This window comes from Gigantopelta aegis, chromosome 14, assembly GCF_016097555.1.
Source record: "Gigantopelta aegis isolate Gae_Host chromosome 14, Gae_host_genome, whole genome shotgun sequence".
Taxonomy (NCBI): domain Eukaryota; kingdom Metazoa; phylum Mollusca; class Gastropoda; order Neomphalida; family Peltospiridae; genus Gigantopelta; species Gigantopelta aegis.
The window spans coordinates 45,592,227-45,613,774 of record NC_054712.1 but is presented as its reverse complement, the minus strand read 5'-3'; the positions used below and the strand labels follow the sequence as shown (position 1 = coordinate 45,613,774).

At 38.3% G+C, this 21,548-nt stretch overlaps 1 protein-coding gene across 1 annotated transcript in view; it reads left to right on the top strand.

Annotated features, from left to right (window-relative positions):
* Positions 1-21,548, top strand: part of LOC121388054 (dynein heavy chain 5, axonemal-like) — a 114,209-nt gene that overhangs the window by 66,275 nt on the left and 26,386 nt on the right. The window contains 14 exon segments of the mRNA XM_041519258.1: positions 94-288; positions 679-975; positions 1,494-1,740; positions 2,452-2,693; positions 3,828-3,968; positions 5,868-6,114; positions 7,762-8,039; positions 9,844-10,059; positions 10,495-10,725; positions 11,562-11,725; positions 13,782-13,904; positions 17,923-17,992; positions 19,317-19,570; positions 20,696-20,849. Coding sequence (XP_041375192.1) covers positions 94-288; positions 679-975; positions 1,494-1,740; positions 2,452-2,693; positions 3,828-3,968; positions 5,868-6,114; positions 7,762-8,039; positions 9,844-10,059; positions 10,495-10,725; positions 11,562-11,725; positions 13,782-13,904; positions 17,923-17,992; positions 19,317-19,570; positions 20,696-20,849 — 2,859 coding nt within the window.

Below are 21,548 nucleotides of genomic sequence, written 5' to 3'. Positions count from 1 at the left end.
ATGTGCTGTATACTGGTGTCATTAAACAAAACAAACTTTTAACTTTTATTTGTTGACTACTCTGTGAACGCTCTGTGTTGTGTGTTTTGTTAGAACCCAGGTTACGCTGGCCGACAAGAACTGCCGGAGAACCTGAAGATCAACTTTCGGACGGTGGCCATGATGGTTCCCGATCGTCAGATCATCATCCGTGTCAAGCTGGCCGCCGTCGGCTTCATCGATAACATCGTACTGGCGCGCAAGTTCTTCACCCTGTACAAACTGTGTGAGGAACAGCTCACAAAACAGGTAAAAAAACAACCCCGATTACACAAAACAAAAGTAAAAAAACTGTTTTTACAATTCACAAAACAGTTTCAGCAAATCACAAAGCAGTTTTACAACTCACAAAACAGATAAATAAATCACAGAACAATGTAACAAATTGGTTTAAAAGCTTGGAAAACAGTTTAACGACTCAAAAATGGTTTAGCAAATCACAAAATAGTTTAACAACTCAAAACAACAGTTTAGCACCTCACAAAAAAGTTTAATTTCACAAAATAAGCAATTTAACAACTCACAAAATAAGCAGTTTAACAACTCACAAAATAAGCAGTTTAACAACTCACAAAATAAGCAGTTTAACAACTATTAAGATAAAACAGCTAGTTTAATGAATCACCAAATTGTTTATAGGTGCACTATGATTTCGGTTTGCGGAACATTCTGTCGGTGTTGCGAACCCTGGGCACGGTGAAGCGACAGTCTGTAAACGACACGGAGCAGATGATCGTGATGAGAGTGCTACGTGACATGAACCTCTCGAAACTGGTCGACCAGGACGAACCACTCTTCATCTCCCTCATCAACGATCTCTTCCCGGGAATTCAGCAGGGCAAGGAGGTCTACGCAGAACTAGAGGCAGCCATTCAGAAGAACGTCACCGACGCTAAACTCATCAACCATCCATCGTGGACTCTCAAGTTGATTCAGGTGACTCCCTATATCAAAGGCTTTAGTATGTGCTATCCTTGTCTGTGAGATTGTGCATTTAAAAGATCCCTTACTACTAATAAAAAAAAGTAGCGGGTTTCCTCTCAAATACAATATATCAAAATTACCAAATGTTTGACATCCAATAGCTAATGATTAATAAATCAATGTGCTCTAGTGTTGTCGTTAAAAAAAGATAACACTTTAACTTTATCTGTCTTGTTGAGACATCTTTACAGCTGAAGTTATGTTTCTTGAATTCTTGGCTTTTGTTTGTTTATTTTAAGGGCAGATCTTTTGATATTGATAACTATGTCTTCTTGTTTTTCTCAAAATACTTACCTGTCATATTTGTAATTTTTGCAAAGAACTTTATATATATTTTGTTTAAATAATATGTCTCATGCGCTCTAATACCCAATAGTCAATTTATTTCCTATGTTGGGATATCATCAAACAATAAATTAATTCATTAATTTATTCCAAATAACTTTAACCCATGCCGTTGCCCTTTGCAGCTGTACGAAACGCAGCGTGTGCGTCATGGGATGATGACGCTGGGTCCGAGTGGGACAGGCAAGACATGCTGTATCCACATGTTGATGAAGGCGATGACTGACTGCGGTGAGCCGCACAGGGAGTGGAGGATGAACCCCAAGGCCATCACTGCGCCGCAGATGTTCGGCCGCCTTGACGTCGCCACCAACGACTGGACCGACGGAATCTTCTCAACGCTGTGGAGGAGAACGACCAGAGTCAAGAAAGGTAAGTCAGAGGAGGTTTTGTTGTTTTTAGAAAAACTTATGAGAATGAAAAATGATAGTCGTCACAGGGCTAGCTCTGGGTGAGCAAACAATTTCGCTAAATTATTTATTAAACTTAAAAAATTGCAGAAATTGACAGTCATTTTGTAAAAAAAAGTTAATTATTACATGAAATTATTTTGCCGAATTAAAATAAAATTCGCTAACTGGTTTCAAAATTAACAGTTGGCGAATTTGGCGCGTGCCAGAGCTAGCCCTGCCTCAGAATGTCATGGAAAAATTACCAGAGTCAAGAAAGATAATTCGGAGTGAAAAATTGGTACACAAAATGTCAATGAGAAGAAAATCAGATATCATATAAAATAGCAGGGCTCAAGCTTAACAACTGCACAGACAGCAATTGTCTTTGTTCAGATATAAATTGGTGTAAATTATCTGCCAGTATTTAACATTTGTACATTAGTGCTGTTGGCAGGCTCAAAAGTGCCATCTGTAGACCGCTTCGGATGAAGCATTAGCTGACAGAAATTGTAACTACCTTCTAATGAACACTTTTTGCATACAGTGAAACCTCTCAAAACTAGACCCTCTGTAAACCGGAATTCCTTCAAAACCAAACATTTTTTACGATACCTCTTAATACCAGACATTTTACTTAGAGGGGTTTCACTGTATATTACTACATGAGTGCTATTACTGTGTGTTATTTTAGGTGAGCACATTTGGCTCCTGCTGGACGGTCCAGTCGACGCTATCTGGATTGAGAATCTCAACTCTGTGCTGGACGACAACAAGACCTTGACCTTGGCTAACGGTGACCGCATTCCTATGGCTGTCAACTGCAAAATTATTTTCGAGCCCCACAACGTGGACAACGCTTCCCCGGCCACTGTGTCACGCAACGGCATGGTCTACCTCAGCAGCTCCGGCCTCCACTGGCAGCCTATACTGGAGGTACGTTACGAGAAATAGCGTTAGAAATGGAACTCCACTGGCAGCCTATACTGGAGGTACGTTACGAGAAATAGCGTTAGAAATGGAACTCCACTGGCAGCCTATACTGGAGGTACGTTACGAGAAATAGCGTTAGAAATGGAACTCCACTGGCAGCCTATACTGGAGGTACGTTACGAGAAATAGCGTTAGAAATGGAACTCCACTGGCAGCCTATACTGGAGGTACGTTACGAGAAATAGCTTTAGAAATGGAACTCCACTGGCAGCCTATACTGGAGGTACGTTACGAGAAATAGCGTTAGAAATGGAACTCCACTGGCAGCCTATACTGGAGGTACGTTACGAGAAATAGCGTTAGAAATGGAACTCCACTGGCAGCCTATACTGGAGGTACGTTACGAGAAATAGCGTTAGAAATGGAACTCCACTGGCAGCCTATACTGGAGGTACGTTACGAGAAATAGCGTTAGAAATGGAACTCCACTGGCAGCCTATACTGGAGGTACGTTACGAGAAATAGCGTTAGAAATGGAACTCCACTGGCAGCCTATACTGGAGGTACGTTACGAGAAATAGCGTTAGAAATGGAACTCCACTGGCAGCCTATACTGGAGGTACGTTACGAGAAATAGCGTTAGAAATGGAACTCCACTGGCAGCCTATACTGGAGGTACGTTACGAGAAATAGCGTTAGAAATGGAACTCCACTGGCAGCCTATACTGGAGGTACGTTACGAGAAATAGCGTTAGAAATGGAACTCCACTGGCAGCCTATACTGGAGGGGTGGGACCTAGCCCAGTAGTAAAGCGTTTGCTTGATACGGGGTCGGTCTAGGATCGATCCTCGTCGGTGGACCCATTGGGCTATTTCTTGTTCCAACCAGTGCTCCACAACTGGTGTAACAAAGGCCGTGGTATTTACTATCCTGTCTGTGGGATAGTGCATATAAAAGATCCCCTGCTGTTAATCGAAAAGAGTAGCCCATGAAGTGGCGACAGCGAGTTTCCTCTCTCAATACTTGTGGCCCATAACCATATGTCTGACGCCATATAACCATAAATAAAATGGGTTGAGTGCGTTGTTAAATAAAACATTTCTTTCTTTCTTTGATCTTCCATTTATCTTTTTCAGGGCTGGTTAAATCACAGGCCAATGCATGAAAAGGAGATCATATTGTCACTGTTTGAGAAATCGTTTCCACCTGCCCTGCGATTCGCACAACAGAATCTCGTCTTCAAGATGGACATGCTTGAAGCATTCATTATTGTACAGGTTAGTCAGATTTATTCGGTGTAATGAACATATCACTTTTATAACTGTGACTGTAGAATAGTGTGCATATCACTTCTATCATTGTGACTGTAGCATATTGTATATATCACATCTGCAATAGTCAATGTAGCATAATGTACATATCACTTCTATCATTGTGACTGTAGCATATTGTATATATCACATCTGTAATAGTCACTGTAGCATAGTGTACATATCACTTCTATCATTGTGACTGTAGCATATTGTATATATCACATCTGTAATGGTCACTGTAGCATAGTGTACATATCACTTCTATCATTGTGACTAGCATATTGTATATATCACATCTGTAATAGTCACTGTAGCATAGTGTACATATCACTTCTATTATTGTGACTGTAGCATATTGTATATATCACATCTGTAATAGTCACTGTAGCATAGTGTACATATCACTTATATCATTGTGACTGTAGCATATTGTATATATCACATCTGTAATAGTCACTGTAGCATAATGTACATATCACTTCTATCATTGTGACTGTAGCATATTGTATATATCACATCTGTAATGGTCACTGTAGCATAGTGTACATAACATTTCTATAATAATTGTACCGTATATCTTCGCCTGTAAGTCGATCTCGGCTATAAGTCGAGTCCCTAATTTCAAGCCCTGAAAACTTATTTTTTTATTGACCCGTTTATAAGTCGACCCATGAAAAACAACTTATAAATATTGAAGTATTTCTTATTTTCAGCACATGAGAACAATAATGTACAATATCTGAACAAAAGAAAATTATTTTACAAACTTCGTTTTTCACGTTTTGACAGTTTTGTACATCGCAATAATATTCCAATCAAACTATATAGCATCAAAACGAAATATTCCCTTAGTAGAGAGTGAAAGCTGTTTAACTGCTGTTACTGTATGGCACTGTACAGCATGGTTTTGTGCAAAGACAACAACTTTATTTGTAAATACCGACAACAGATCACTACGATAAAACTGAAAGTACATGTATCATCGGTTAATCACATGTTTTGCTGCCATATTAATACATGTAAGGAGGATAACTCTGGAAAGTACACTGGTTTTTGTACCAAATAATGTGTGTCCCTATTGCTCTAGTGAACTGCAGAGATCAGTCTATTTTAAGGGAAAGCTCAGTAACATTCATGAAGTTAATCACTGACAAAACATTGTTTGAACAACCATTAATGCCAGTGACCAGATTTCAAAATAAACTCGGGCAACAGGTAGTTAGTATTGTTTACATTTTTGATATTTGTGATGACTGTTATTTTAACTAAGTGGACTGTTGTCTTGACATGTGAGTGAGATCGCACGCCTTTTCAAATAACCAAAACCGTTATAATGCCAAAAAAAAAAGGTTATAAAAAAATAAATGTGTCAAATTAACATATTTGAGTATAAATACAGGGCATACTTCAACAATAAAACTTGTAAAATAATCCCCAAAACGGTAATATTTTTGGGTGAAATTTTTTACCCTCTTATAAGTCGACCCCCCAAGTTATAAAATAATTTTTGGGTGAAAAAAATTCGACTTATAGGCGAAGATATACGGTAATTACAGCTATAGCATAGTGTACATAACACTTCTATAATTGTGATTGTAGCATAGTGTACATGTCACTTCTGTAATTATGACTACAGCTTAGGTGTATATGGAACTTGTATAATTGTGACTACAGCTTAGAGTTCATTTCACGTCTATAATTATAACTGCAGCACACTGTACATATCACTACTATATTTAAGACTCGGTGCACCAAGGAGGTTCATCAAATCAGTCTGGTGCACTGTGAGCACTTCTATATGTTCATTCTGATGTGGAACATTGGTGCACTGACTAATTACGTGTTTCTTTTCTTGTGTATCAGTGCACCAAGCTACTGACAGGGCTGATTCCCGTGAAGGAAGACAAGGAGGGTCACCAGATCAACATGGACCACTACGAGCACCTCTACGTGTTCACTCTGATGTGGAGCGTCGGCGCGCTGCTCGAACTCGACGACCGCAACAAGATGGAGCAGTTCCTGCGCAGCAGCGATGAGTTCAGCCTTGACCTGCCACACATCCCCGAGAACGCCGACTACACCATGTTCGACTTCTTCGTCAACCCAGAAGGTAATCAGTGTGTATATCTTTATAGGATAAAAACACACACGTACATAGATGAAGACATACCACATACACATACCTCTGACACGACCACAGACAAACAGACATGACATACACAGACATGAGACATGCACAGACATGACACCTACACAGACATGACACATACACAGATGTGACACATACACAGACGTGATGCATACACACACGTAAAACCTACACTGACATGACACATACACAGATCTGACTCATACACAGACGTGACACATAGATATGACTCATGCACAGATGTGACACATACACAGATCTGACTCATACACAGACGTGACACATAGATATGATTCATGCACAGATGTGACACATACACAGATATTACTCATACACAGACGTGACACATATACAGACATGACACATACACAGATATGACTCATACATAGACATGGCACATACACAGATGTGACACATATACAGACATGACACATACACAGATATGACACATACACAGACATGACATATACACAGACATGGCACATACACAGATATGACACATACACAGATATAATACAGACTACTGTTGTATAGGTAAATGGGAACACTGGAACAGCTGAGAGGTGGAGTACCATTGACCACTAACCATACCTCCAAGTACCCACCTCCCCCACTAAATACTGTTGTGTGTTACAGGTGACTGGGAGCACTGGAAAAGCCGTGTGGTGGAGTACCACTATCCCCTGGACACCACCCCTGAGTACCCCCTCTATTTCCCCCACTAAATACTGTTGTGTGTTACAGGTGACTGGGAGCACTGGAACAGCCGTGTGGTGGAGTACCACTATCCCCTGGACACCACCCCTGAGTACCCCCTCTATTTCCCCCACTAAATACTGTTGTGTGTTACAGGTGAGTGGGAGCACTGGAACAGCCGTGTGGTGGAGTACCACTATCCCCTGGACACCACCCCTGAGTACCCCCTCTATTTCCCCCACTAAATACTGTTGTGTGTTACAGGTGAGTGGGAGCACTGGAACAGCCGTGTGGTGGAGTACCACTATCCCCTGGACACCACCCCTGAGTACCCCCTCTATTTCCCCCACTAAATACTGTTGTGTGTTACAGGTGAGTGGGAGCACTGGAACAGCCGTGTGGTGGAGTACCACTATCCCCTGGACACCACCCCTGGGTACCCCCTCTATTTCCCCCACTAAATACTGTTGTGTGTTACAGGTGAGTGGGAGCACTGGAACAGCCGTGTGGTGGAGTACCACTATCCCCTGGACACCACCCCTGAGTACCCCCTCTATTTCCCCCACTAAATACTGTTGTGTGTTACAGGTGAGTGGGAGCACTGGAACAGCCGTGTGGTGGAGTACCACTATCCCCTGGACACCACCCCTGAGTACCCCCTCTATTTCCCCCACTAAATACTGTTGTGTGTTACAGGTGAGTGGGAGCACTGGAACAGCCGTGTGGTGAAGTACCACTATCCCCTGGACACCACCCCTGAGTACCCCCTTTATTTCCCCCACTAAATACTGTTGTGTGTTACAGGTGAGTGGGAGCACTGGAACAGCCGTGTGGTGGAGTACCACTATCCCCTGGACACCACCCCTGAGTACCCCCTTTATTTCCCCCACTAAATACTGTAATGTGTTACAGGTGAGTGGGAGCACTGGAACAGCCGTGTGGTGGAGTACCACTACCCCTTGGACACCACCCCCGAGTACAGCACCATCCTAGTGCCAATGGTGGACAATGTGCGAACTGAGTTCCTAGTGGACATCATTGCGCGGCAGGGACAGGCAGTGCTGCTCATCGGCGAACAGGGCACCGCGAAGACTGTCATGATCAACAACTACACGTCCAAGTACAACCCTGAGAACCATCTCGCCCAGAGTCTGAACTTCTCATCGGCCACCACGCCCAACATGTTCCAGGTAATCATACAGTAACACCACGCCCAACATGTTCCAGGTAATCATACAGTAACACCACGCCCAACATGTTCCAGGTAATCATACAGTAACACCATGCCCAACATGTTCCAGGTAATACAGTAACACCACTCCAAACATGTTCCAGGTAATCATACAGTAACACCACTCCCAACATGTTCCAGGTAATCATACAGTAACACCACACCCAACACGTTCCAGGTAATCATACAGTAACACCATTCCCAACATGTTCCAGGTAATCATACAGTAACACCACACCCAACACGTTCCAGGTAATCATACAGTAACACCACACCCAACACATTCCAGGTAATCATACAGTAACACCACACCCAACACGTTCCAGGTAATCATACAGTAACACCACACCCAACACATTCGAGGTAATCATACAGTAACACCACATCCAACACGTTCCAGGTAATCATACAGTAACACCACACCCAACACGTTCGAGGTAATCATACAGTAACACCACACCCAACACGTTCCAGGTAATCATACAGTAACACCACACCCAACACATTCCAGGTAATCATACAGTAACACCACACCCAACACATTCCAGGTAATCATACAGTAACACCACACCCAACACGTTCCAGGTAATCATACAGTAACACCACACCCAACACATTCGAGGTAATCATACAGTAACACCACACCCAACACGTTCCAGGTAATCATACAGTAACACCACACCCAACACATTCCAGGTAATCATACAGTAACACCACACCCAACACGTTCCAGGTAATCATACAGTAACACCACACCCAACACATTCCAGGTAATCATACAGTAACACCACTCCAAACATGTTCCAGGTAATCATACAGTAACACCACTCCCAACATGTTCCAGGTAATCATACAGTAACACCACTCCAAAAATGTTCCAGGTAATCATACAGTAACACCATTCCCAACTTGTTCCAGGTAATCATACAGTAACACCACTCCCAACATGTTCCAGGTAATCATACAGTAACACCATGCCCAACATGTTCCAGGTAATCATACAGTAACACCACACCCAACACGTTCCAGGTAATCATACAGTAACACCACACCCAACACATTCCAGGTAATCATACAGTAACACCACACCCAACACGTTCCAGGTAATCATACAGTAACACCACACCCAACACATTCCAGGTAATCATACAGTAACACCACTCCAAACATGTTCCAGGTAATCATACAGTAACACCACTCCAAACATGTTCCAGGTAATCATACAGTAACACCATTCCCAACATGTTCCAGGTAATCATACAGTAACACCACTCCCAACATGTTCCAGGTAATCATACAGTAACACCATGCCCAACATGTTCCAGGTAATCATACAGTAACACCATGCCCAACATGTTCCAGGTAATCATACAGTAATACCACTCCTAACATGTTCCAGGTAATCATACAGTAACACCACACCTAACAACCTTTCTAGACTCACCCTGCTTTCCTCTTACCCTCGAAACAAAGAAAATAAAAACCCATGAATACTTCTGGTTATATGTTGATCATATACTAATACCACACCCAACACTAGCTGAAAAGGGCATTTTTAAAATGAATACAACACTTTTGAACTAAAAAGGGCAATTTTAACTGAAAAAGAATTTTTAAAATTAAAAGGGATACTTTTAAACTAAAGAAGAGTTTATGAAATTAAAAAAAAAACCAAAACAGAGTTTTTTCTTCATATTTTTCAAACTGCTAGGTACAGCTCTAACAGATGTATAATTCATGTATGTATATAATTTTCTCATCAGAGGACAATAGAGAGCTACGTGGACAAGCGCGTCGGCTCGACGTACGGGCCACCTGCAGGCAAGAAGATGACAGTGTTTATTGATGACATCAACATGCCGGTCATCAATGAGTGGGGAGACCAGATCGCCAACGAGATCGTGCGGCAATTGATGGAGGCCAAGGGGTTCTACAGTCTGGAGAAACCGGGAGACTTCACCAGTATCGTTGACATGCAGGTCGGTAACAGTGTTTTTACTATATGCTGAATCTATTATTGTAATATTGTTTCTACAGTTATTTTTTTTTAAATTTTAATGTAAATTATATAATTCATAAATTTTAGGTAAGGTACCTTGCAAATAGTGAATAATAATGATAATGATAATGATGATAGTAATAATAGTAATAATAATAATAATAAGAGTAATAATAATAAATAATAATAATATTAATCTTTTACTTTTGCAGTATTTAACAAACCAAACATTTCCACTGAAATTTTTTAATTTTACCAAATTTTATCAATACATTTGATAGTGTTAAGATACATTTTATGTTTACCAGGGGAGAAAATTCAACTGTTTTTCTTTCTTTTCTTTTTTTAAGAAACTGTTACATTAGTTGTTGAGTAATTTATCAGGACAGTTCAATTTGAATTTTTTTTTCTCCAGTTCCTGTCTGCGATGATCCAGCCGGGCGGAGGTCGTAACGACATCCCTCAACGTCTTAAAAGACAGTTCGTAATCTTCAACTGTACACTACCGTCAAACCCGTCCATTGACAAAATCTTCTCAGTCATCGGCTTGGGTCATTTCTGCAAGGAGCGCGGATTCAAGGAAGAAATCACTGAGCTCATCCGTAACCTAGTTCCCATTACCAGACGACTCTGGCAGCTCACAAAGGTAAATTATGTTCGTTTTTCTTTTTATACATAAACCTGACAGTGATTCATGAGTGCATGTCACCAGAGCTGTATTTATCCTAATGAGGTCTGTCCTGTGCTAGTTTTGATCTAGTCTCAAAGTGGCAGTCCTCTTTGTGGGAGAGCAAGAAGGATGTGTTATCCAGTAAAGGATTCCTCGGGAGTGTCTGTCCTATAGATGAGGCACTAGATAGAGATTCATGGAATCGGCCACTGTTTTGCCAAATGCCCATTCGACTGCATTGTGCAGAGATACGGTCCTGGGCCCATATTTTCGAAGCTATCTTAGCCTACGAAATCGTGAAATCATCGTAAGCTATGATGTCACTATGGCATGTGCTGTAGTGACGTCACAACCTACGACGGTTTTACGATTTCGTAGCGCTAAGATGGCTTCGAAAATAGGGCCCCTGATCATGTATTATGGTTTTGTCATTCAGGGCTGGGAAAAAGATGGTGCTCACAAGTAGAGGTGGGGATTTAATGTTGGCAAAGTAAGTGTGTCTGCCACTGTTTGTTTTGAACTCGTTGCAAAATGAGTTTTTGCCAGCTAGTGTCTGTGAATAACATGCATGACCTTGCCAGACAAAGAGTCAGTTTTTATTGGAAGAACTCCCGAGACGAAGATGGTTGACAAGAGGTGTTCACGTGTTCATATTTGATGTGAATAAATGGTGAAAATTACCCTTGTTTAGGCATAATATAGAGGTTTCAGCTTTTTAAAAGATCATTTCAGCTTTTATTTCTTTTAAATGGGTATTACATCCCTATTGTGACTACGTATCACACCCGTGTTATAACTGCCGTGTGTTCCAGACGAAGATGTTGCCAACCCCTGCCAAGTTCCACTACATCTTCAACTTGCGAGATTTGTCGCGCATCTGGCAAGGGATGTTGAATGCTGCGAGTTCTGTGATCAGCAAATCAGAGACATTGATGGCGCTGTGGAAACACGAGTGTACTCGCGTCATCGCAGACAGGTAGGGATGCATTTGTGTGTAAAATATCCTCACGTCTCGGTGTGTCATACACACACACAAAGCATTGTCTTCTTATAGTGTCAGATTCTATACTCAACTCTTATTAAGAATATGTCTCCCAAATTAATCACATAATTCTGTATGCAGTTAATTGATCAGCTAGAAAACAGTTAGGACTTCCTATTATAAAATAAAATAATGAATAATGTTATTATGGTATGCTGTTAAACAAAATATTTTGAAACCAGGGAAAAGTTGTTATTTTAAAGGGACATTCCCGAGTTTGCTGCATTGTAAGATGTTTCCGACTATTAAAACATTTCTACGATTAAACTTATATATTAAATATATTTTCTTGTTTAGAATATCAATGTCTGTATATTCAATGTGTTTCTGGTTTTCTTAATATTTGTAAGAATCCCAAACTGGATTTTGTTTTCATATTTTCGTAAATAAGACAAAAATATATTTTAGGAAATAAAATGAAATTAACCTAGTACAAATATTAAAACGATCAGAAACACGTTTAATATACAGCCACTAATATTTTATGCAGAAAAATATATATGATATGTAATTACAATCGTTAAAAACTCTTTTAGTTAATAACATCTTAAAAATTGCAGCAAACTCAGGAATGTCCCTTTAAGTTCATGAGTAGATATTACAACATTTGATGTTAAAATACTTTTTCACTTATTACTGATGTTATTAACGGACATGTGTAATTTTGTGGAGACTTATTATAATTGTTAAACGAATCTGTTGCAGATATTTGTAATTTACATTTTATTTATTTTATTACATTCTGATTTTTCAGGTTTTCTATAAGAGATTTGTTCAGATATTTAATATTTACGTATACAATGTTCAAAATGCTGTGTATGTAAATATATATATTTATTTTTGTTCAGGGTTTGACCACAATGATGAGTATAGTTTAGATCTGCTCAACATATAAAAGTTCCAGCCGTTCTTGTTTCTGCGTCACCCAATTCTAATTATAAAATTGAATTTAGCCAATGTAGTTCATGATAAAATTTGTGAAAAGTTCATTTGAAAATCAAATGTATGCAATTCTTTAAAAAACTTTAACTTTTGTTTGGCTTCATGTAACATGAATTTGATTATACATGAATATTTTCAGACCAAATTCGCTAAATGGTTAATAATTTTATGGAGTCCATTATAAATTCACTATCACTGATAAATTTTGAGGCAAAACCCAAATTGTCTGAAATGCTATGCTAATGTCATTTTGTTCAAATATACAGTACGTTTATGTCCCTTTTGAAATGCTATATGTCTAAAAGATTCAAAGGATATTAAACAAGCTTCCATTTCATATCATATATACACATGTATATCCCAAGTGAAATATAATGTTTAGTTGTCGCTAGCTTTAGCAGGTGACAACGAAAATTATTTCATGAGGGACATAAACATGATACAAATGGTAGTGATGTTAATATCCTCTTTATTGTCCATAATCAATCTTGATTTATATCACTCAGCTCATTTCGTTGACGTTCCTGTAAGGGTGTGGTGTGCTAATCGATGACATCATCGTGTGATGTCGAAGCATTACATCCCACTTGGCGTTCTAGTGGGACGTATCAATTTGATATGTACCGTTTCAATTCATTTCATTTAAAATTATTTTTGTGCTTATATCCAACTAAGGTTCAATCACGCTGTCCTGGGCACACACTTCAGCAATCTGGGCTGTGTCCAGGACAGTAGGTTAGTGGTTAGTGAGAGAGAAGAGGGTGTAGTGGTTTTACATCTACCCACTGAATTGTTAAAACTTGCTCTGGGTGAGAGCTGATAACTAGCTGCAAACCCTGTACCAACCAGCTTTATTTCCAATGGCTTAACCACGACACAACCAAGATATGTACCAAGATATTTTTAACCCTATGGATAATAAAAATGTGATATTACATGTTAATAAGCCTTTGAAATGCTGTGTTTGCCTCATACATTCACTGTGTCTAAAAGATAAATGTGATATTACATGTTAATATGCCTTTGAAACACTGTGTTTGCCTCATAGATTCACAGGTGTTGAAGATGCACAGTGGTTCCTGAAAATTCTCTCCCGGGTCATTGGTGAGGAACTCGGTGACAGTTATGTGCCCATGGTAGAACCGATCCCTTACTTTGTTGATTTCATGAGGTATTACGACAGGTTTCTTCTCGCATGGTCCACGCTTGTCTCGTTTTGATTTGATTTGATTTTTCACAAATGTTTTGGTTTGTTGTGATGAGCAGTTTTTGAGGTTGTCAGATTGAGATACAATGTAGTTATTTTATTTTTCAAATATTACATTTAGGATTATTCAAAGTTATTTATATTTTATACAAACTGCATGCATGTTTGGGAAGTGTACTATTTTAAAATTAAATAATAAAAAAGCAGTAAACAGAACCCTGCAAAAGCAACATTTTTGGATGTTCATTAACTTCAAGTTTAAGAGGGGAGAAGTAGCAAAAATTAATACATTATGAACACTTGTGAAAATATTAATAATTGAATGGTCCCTTAGGACAGTAGTTTCTAAAATAATGTTTAATATTTTAAATTTTTAATTATCAACAAAATGTTTACAGCCTCAAATTCTGCTTCTGTTTTTAGCTTTGTTTTAACACTGCATATTAACTGTTTTGTTTTGAAGATAACGTGTGTGTGTGTTTAACTGTATTAACCCGTGTATACAGGTTTGTCGAGCCCAGTGACTTAGTCTGGTACGAGAAGACACTGCGGCGTGTTGTCAGTGAAGATTTGGGGGAGGAGGTGGAGAAACTTGTCGTTCCCACTCGATATTTCACTGACTTCATGAGGTACATAGCTCAATGTCCATCTTGTTATTTCTTCTTTCTCTCCATCTGTTCGTCTTGTTATTTCTTCTTTCTTTCCATCTGTTCATCTTGTTATTTCTTCTTTCTCTCCATCTATTCATCTTGTTATTTCTTTCTGTCCATCTGTTCATCTTATTTCTTCTTTCTCTCCATCTGTTCATCTTATTTCTTCTTTCTCCATCTGTTCATCTTGTTATTTCTTTCTCTCCATCTGTTCATCTTGTTATTTCTTCTTTCTCTCCATCTGTTCATTTATTTTTTCTTTCTCTCCATCTGTTCATCTTCTTATTTCTTCTTTCTCTCCATCTGTTCATCTTATTTCTTCTTTCTCCATCTGTTCATCTGTTATTTCTTTCTCTCCATCTGTTCATCTTGTTATTTCTTCTTTCTCTCCGTCTGTTCATCTATTTTTTCTTTCTCTCCATCTGTTCATCTTGTTATTTCTTCTTTCTCTCCATCTGTTCATCTTGTTATTTCTTTCTCTCCATCTGTTCATCTTATTTCTTCTTTCTCTCCATCTGTTCATCTTCTTATTTCTTCTTTCTCTCCATCTGTTCATCTTGTTATTTCTTTCTCTCCATCTGTTCATCTTGTTATTTCTTTCTCTCCATCTGTTCATCTTGTTATTTCTTCTTTCTCTCCATCTGTTCATCTTCTTATTTCTTCTTTCTTTCCATCTGTTCATCTTCTTATTTCTTTCTCTCCATCTGTTCATCTTGTTATTTCTTTCTCTCCATGTGTTCGTCCATACAGCTTAATGTTTCACAGACTTCATGATATACTTCACTTAATGTCCATCTTCATATTTAATTTTTCTCTCCATCTGTTCATCCTGTTACTTCTTCTTTCTTACCATCTGTTTATCCACACAACAGACTGTTTCACTTACATTCTTGTCTGTGTTTCTTCTCATCCCCGCCCTTTTGTCTTGCCCTTCATCCATCTATTCAGTACTTCACTTAGGTCATCTCTCAATTTCTGTCCTCTTTACCTCTGTCCATTTGTCTTTGTGTTCATCACTTTATCCATAAAAACTGAAAGATTTTTAAATAAAACTATCTGCCATACATTCATCTGTATATTTATGGGGCAGGATGTAGCCCAGTGGTAAAGCTCTCACTTGATGCGTGGTCGGTCTAGGATTGATCCTTGTCTTTCAATTTCCATCATTCATCCATCTTATTTCATCGTTCTTTGTTTCATCTATTGTTTTTATGATCTCTGTATACCCTTAAAACTGTCATCAGATAAATACAATTATAATGTTTTAATTCTGGTTTATCTCCAAGAGGATTTGGCTAAGAGTTTAAATATTGGTACTTTGGAGTTAGATTTTGATAGTTAGGTTGTTACGTTTTGGTGACTCGGTAGGCTGTTAATGTTTGATGGTGTATAGACTGTTAATGTTTGATGATGGGTTTGGTTGTTAACACTTTTATGGTTGGTTGGCTGTTTATATTTGATAGGTTAGTTTGTTAAATTTTTATGATAGGTATACATTGAAACAAGTCAAGAATGGTTTAGTTTAGGTAGTACTTTGTTAGCCACAGAATCTTAGAAAATGAAAACACTGCCACCTAAATATTAATAACTTATGTGTTAATACTGATTTAAAAATAAGATACACATGTATCTACAAGAATCAGTAGAACAATGATGTCACTGACTAAAAACATATCAGTGTGTTTGTTAGATGAAAATATTGTATTCTTGTATCTAGATGGTGAAAGCTGTTACATTTTGTTTGTTATGTAAACTGTTAAGTTTTAATGAAGTAAAAGGTTTGATAGTGGAGTAAAACTTAAGTTCTATGAGAGCATACATGTATACTGTCCCAGCCATAACAAAACTTCTAATTGAAGTCTGCCTGGTGCAAAGAAGTGCACTTTTAATAGTCTGGTCTCTTGAGTTTTGTGTGTTGGATAAGTAACAATTTTTTAAGTGTTTTGCAATACTATTTATTCTGGTTGTTTGAAATAATTATGTAATTATGGTATATTTGAAGACATTCTGGTAATTTGAAAAGTGTTATATTCTGTTAGTTTGGAAGACTTATATTCTGTTAGAGTGGAAGACTTACATTCTGGTAGTTTGGAAGACTTATATTCTGGTAGTTTGAAAGTCTTATATTCTGGTAATTTGAAGTCTTATATTCTGGTAATTTGGAAGTCTTATATTCTGGTAGTTTGAAAGTCTTATATTCTAGTAGTGGTGAAGTTGGTAGTGTAATACTATACAACACTAAAAGAGAGAGCTATTTTGTACATGACAGTATGATGACTCAGCTGATTGCAGGTACTGTCGTTAAAATATTTTTATAAAATTAACCTGATTTGCTTCTGTGTGTTGCTTTGTTTTAACACAGGCTTGGCCAGAAATTATCACATTTGGGTGGAGGGTGATGCTTATAAGTAACACAGTATAAAATGACATTTTACATCCATCAGCAAAATATATTTTAAACTAATACCTAAACACACACAACACACACACAGAAACACACACACTCACACACGCACGCACGCACACACACACACCCACACACCAGTCATTACCCCCACTGTTACGATTTCTGGCTCCGTCACTACTGTTTGAGATACATGCACAGCTGCATGTGTATACACAAGATGTAGAGTGGTCACGTTTGATGCATTGAAACACATTATATTGAAACACATGCATGCTTGCATGATTTTCACTTTTTAGCTTGTTATTGTTTTGCACCAGGTTTACACAGTTCTAATTTTGAATTAACTAATGCTTCATTTTTAATGGAAGAAACAACAACAACAAAACATTTTGCTTTTAAATATTTGTGCTTGTTCCAGGGTGACTGATGTATTGAATGTGATATTCTGTTCAATGCACTAATCTTGTTTTAGCTAAAGTTTTTGCTTTTTCGATAATATTCTAAGAATGTTAAGATGAAAATTTTGTCAAAGAAAATAACTTTATATTTGAACTAAATGTTGTTACAACTTGAAGTAATTCTTAATTTGAAAACTAAAAAGTTTTTTTTAAATTTAAATTAAAAGTCTCATTAATATTGCATTATATAGCCTACATGTATATATTCCACCATTCTTAATTAACCACAAATGTATGGTGATGTTGTATAAGCTAATACATGTTTGAAATAAGCAGAGCAACTTTCTTTAAAGCATACATGCAGGTAAAACATGCAACCTCTGTGAGCACAAACACACCCACACACGAAGGTAATAGTAATAAGACTTCTAATATGTTTTAAACTGATGCACAATTTAAAGATCCCTAGATCCCTAGAAGTGCATAGACCTCGAGTTGGATATTGATCTAGTTGTTTTCTTAAACAGAGATGCCCCAGAACCAACTGGAGAAGAAGGTGAAGATGCAGACTTTGACATGCCCAAGATTTACGAACCTGTAAGTTTAAAAATACTCATTAAAAAAAAAGAAGTTTGTTTTATTTAACGATGCCACTAAAGCACATTGATTTTTTATCTTATTATTGGCTATTGGATGTCAAACATATGGTCATTTTGACACTGTTTTTAGGGGAAACCTGCTGTCACCACATGGGCTATTCTTTTATGACATGCAGCAAGGGATCTTTTATTTGCGCTTCCCGCAGGCAGGATAGCACAAACCATGGCCTTTGTTGAACCAGTTATGGATCACTGATATACCAGTCGTGGTGCACTGGGTGGAGAGAAAAATAGCCCAATGGGCCCACCGATGGGGATTGATCCCAGACCGACTGCGCATCAAGTGAACGCTTTACCATTGGGCTACTTCCCACCCCTACTGTAACAGTTACACTTTATTCTGGTAATGTCTCCCACACAGACAGTAATCAAAACGGGCTGCAGACTGTCCAGCTGATCATCTATACATAGTTGACTGTGTTGTTGGGCTTATTAGCATTTAATTACGCTTTCCAATTTATGATTTGATGTATAGAAATTCAAGAATCCTGACATTCGTTTTGTAAAATCATTACAACTTAGAAGATAGAAAAATTTGTTTTACAGCCTTATTTAATGCGTTGCCTGGAGATAATGAGCTGAAAGTTTGTGTATAACTTTATCATGTACATGTAGTTGTACAAATCAAGTTTGAATTTCAAGGCGATAAACTCTTTTTGGCAGAGTTATGGCCCTTGAATTTAGGAGATACAAAATGTGTTGGGCCTGGTAGGGGACATGTATTGCTTTAGCAGTACTCTCAGAATGATAAACTCTTTTTGACAGAGTTATGGCCCTTGAATTTAGGAGATACTAAAATGTGTTGGGCCTGGTAGGGGACATGTATTGCTTTAGCAGTACTCTCAGAATGCTTGTTCTGAATAAAATAGTCTTATTGCTGTTATTGTTATTATTTGTGCTATTGATGTTATTTGTGTCATTGATATTATTTGGGCTATTTTTCGCTCCAACCAGTGCACCACGATTGGTACATCAAAGGCAGTGGTAATATATGCTATCCTGTCTGTGGGATGGTGCATATAACAGATCCCTTGCTGCTAATCGAAAAGAATAGTCCATGAAGTTGCGACAGCGGGTTTCCTCCCTCAATATCTGTGTGGTCCTTCACCATATGTCCGACGCCATATAACCGTAAATAAAATGTGTTGTGTGAGTCGTTAAATAAAACATTTCCTTAGTTCCTCATATTATTTGTGTTACTGATATTATTTGTGTTGTTGATATTATTTGTGTTATTGCTATTATTTGTGTTTGGTGTTTAGGTGGAGAGTTTGGAGCTGTTGGAAGAGAGACTACTGATGTTTCTGCAGCAGTACAACGACGGGATCCGTGGGGCTGGGATGGACCTCGTCTTCTTCAAGGACGCCATGATTCACCTTCTCAAGGTGTCCCGCATCATCCGCACACCCAGGGGACATGCCCTGCTGGTCGGTGTGGGTGGGTCGGGAAAACAGTCGCTCACAAAACTGGCGTCGTTCATCGCGGGATACAAAACATTCCAGATCACTCTGACTAGGTGAGTGGGTTACTTACAAAACATTCCAGATCACTCTGACTAGGTGAGTGGGTTACTTACAAAACATTCCAGATCACTCTGACTAGGTGAGTGGGTTTATTACAAAACATTCCAGATCAATCTGACTATAGGTGAGTGGGTTTATTACAAAACATTCCAGATCAATCTGACTAGGTGAGTGGGTTTATTACAAAACATTCCAGATCACTCTGACTAGGTGAGTGGGTTACTTACAAAACATTCCAGATCACTCTGACTAGGTGAGTGGGTTTATTACAAAACATTCCAGATCACTCTGACTAGGTGAGTGGGTTTATTACAAAACATTCCAGATCACTCTGACTAGGTGAGTGGGTTTATTACAAAACATTCCAGATCACTCTGACTAGGTGAGTGGGTTTATTACAAAACATTCCAGATCACACTGACTATAGGTGAGTGGGTTTATTACAAAACATTCCAGATCACTAAACATGGTTTCTGTCAATTATTATCCTTTGACAACTAGGGGACACAGTATCTGTACCTATGTGATGCACCATCACCAATTTGTCTTTGTTTTTTAATTGCACATAAAAGATTTTTTTTTTTTTTTTTTCGAAAACAGTTTTTTTTTCTTCTCCATTTTACATCAATCCAAACTAAAATGTTTGATAAATTTAGTGAAGGCTGGTGAGGTATATAGGTGAGTTCTACTCCCAATTACTCTAGGTGAGTTCTACTCCCAATTACTCTAGGTGAGTTCTACTCCAAATTACTCTAGGTGAGTTCTACTCCAAATTACTCTAGGTGAGTTGATGCATGTTTGTTATTTTAAAATGTGTTTTTCACCCTGAACATCACTAAGCTGACAAGAATTTACTGTAAGATTTCTTTCTATAACTGTATTTTTCACCCAGACATCACTAATCTAATGAGAAGTTACCGTAAAGTTTCTTTCTTTAAATGTGTTTTTACCCCTGATGTCACTAATCTCACAAGAATTTACTGCATGTTTGTTTCTTTAACTGTATTTTTCTCCCCGATGTCACTAATCTAACGAGAAGTTACGTTAAGGTTTGTTTCTTTAAATGTGGTTTCCTCCCTGATGTCACTAATCGAACAAGATGTTGTTGTGTGTTTCAGGTCGTACAACGTGGGGAACCTGCTGGAAGACCTCAAGTATCTGTACCGCACGGCTGGTTCACAGGGCAAGGGCATCACCTTCATATTCACTGACCAGGAGATCAAGGATGAAGGATTCCTCGAGTACCTCAACAACATGCTGTCCTCGGGAGTTGTACGTTTAGTTCACACACACTCTGTTTGGAGTATAACTCAACAAATTATTTCTTGTTTAGGCACAAAACACACTGAAGTTGGTTCTGGGTCTGGCAAGTGTGGCAGAGATACCATGTCTGGTGTATTTAGACATCTGTGTCTGTTATGTGTTGTCAGTATATATATTAACTTGAGTTCATGTTTTTAGATACATATTCTTCTATAAACACCAACTATAATTATGAGAATTCCATATTGATTAATGTATACTTTTTTCCTATTGTTTATTATTATTTAAAAATGTTTTTTTTTAGATTTGAACATTGTGCATCTGCCATGTAGTGGGTTTCCTCTGATGACTACGAGTCATAATTACCAAATGTTTGGCATCCAATAGCAGATGATTAATTAATCAATGTGCTCCAGTGGTGTCTTTAAACTAAAAAAAAATTCTTGTGCATCTCAGAGTTAAAAATAGTTGATGTTCTATGTCGTCTGTTGCCAAATCTTTAGCACAGACAGAACTAGCTCTGGCACTCGTCAGATTCAACAATTGCGAATTTCAAAAATAATTATCGAATTTTATTTTCATTTGGCAAAATAATTGATATTTTGATACAAAATAACTGGCTTTCTGCAGTTTTCGAAGTTTTATAGATAATTTGGCGAAATTTTCTGCTGACCCAGAGCTAGCCCTGACAGACGTGGTATGTTTTGT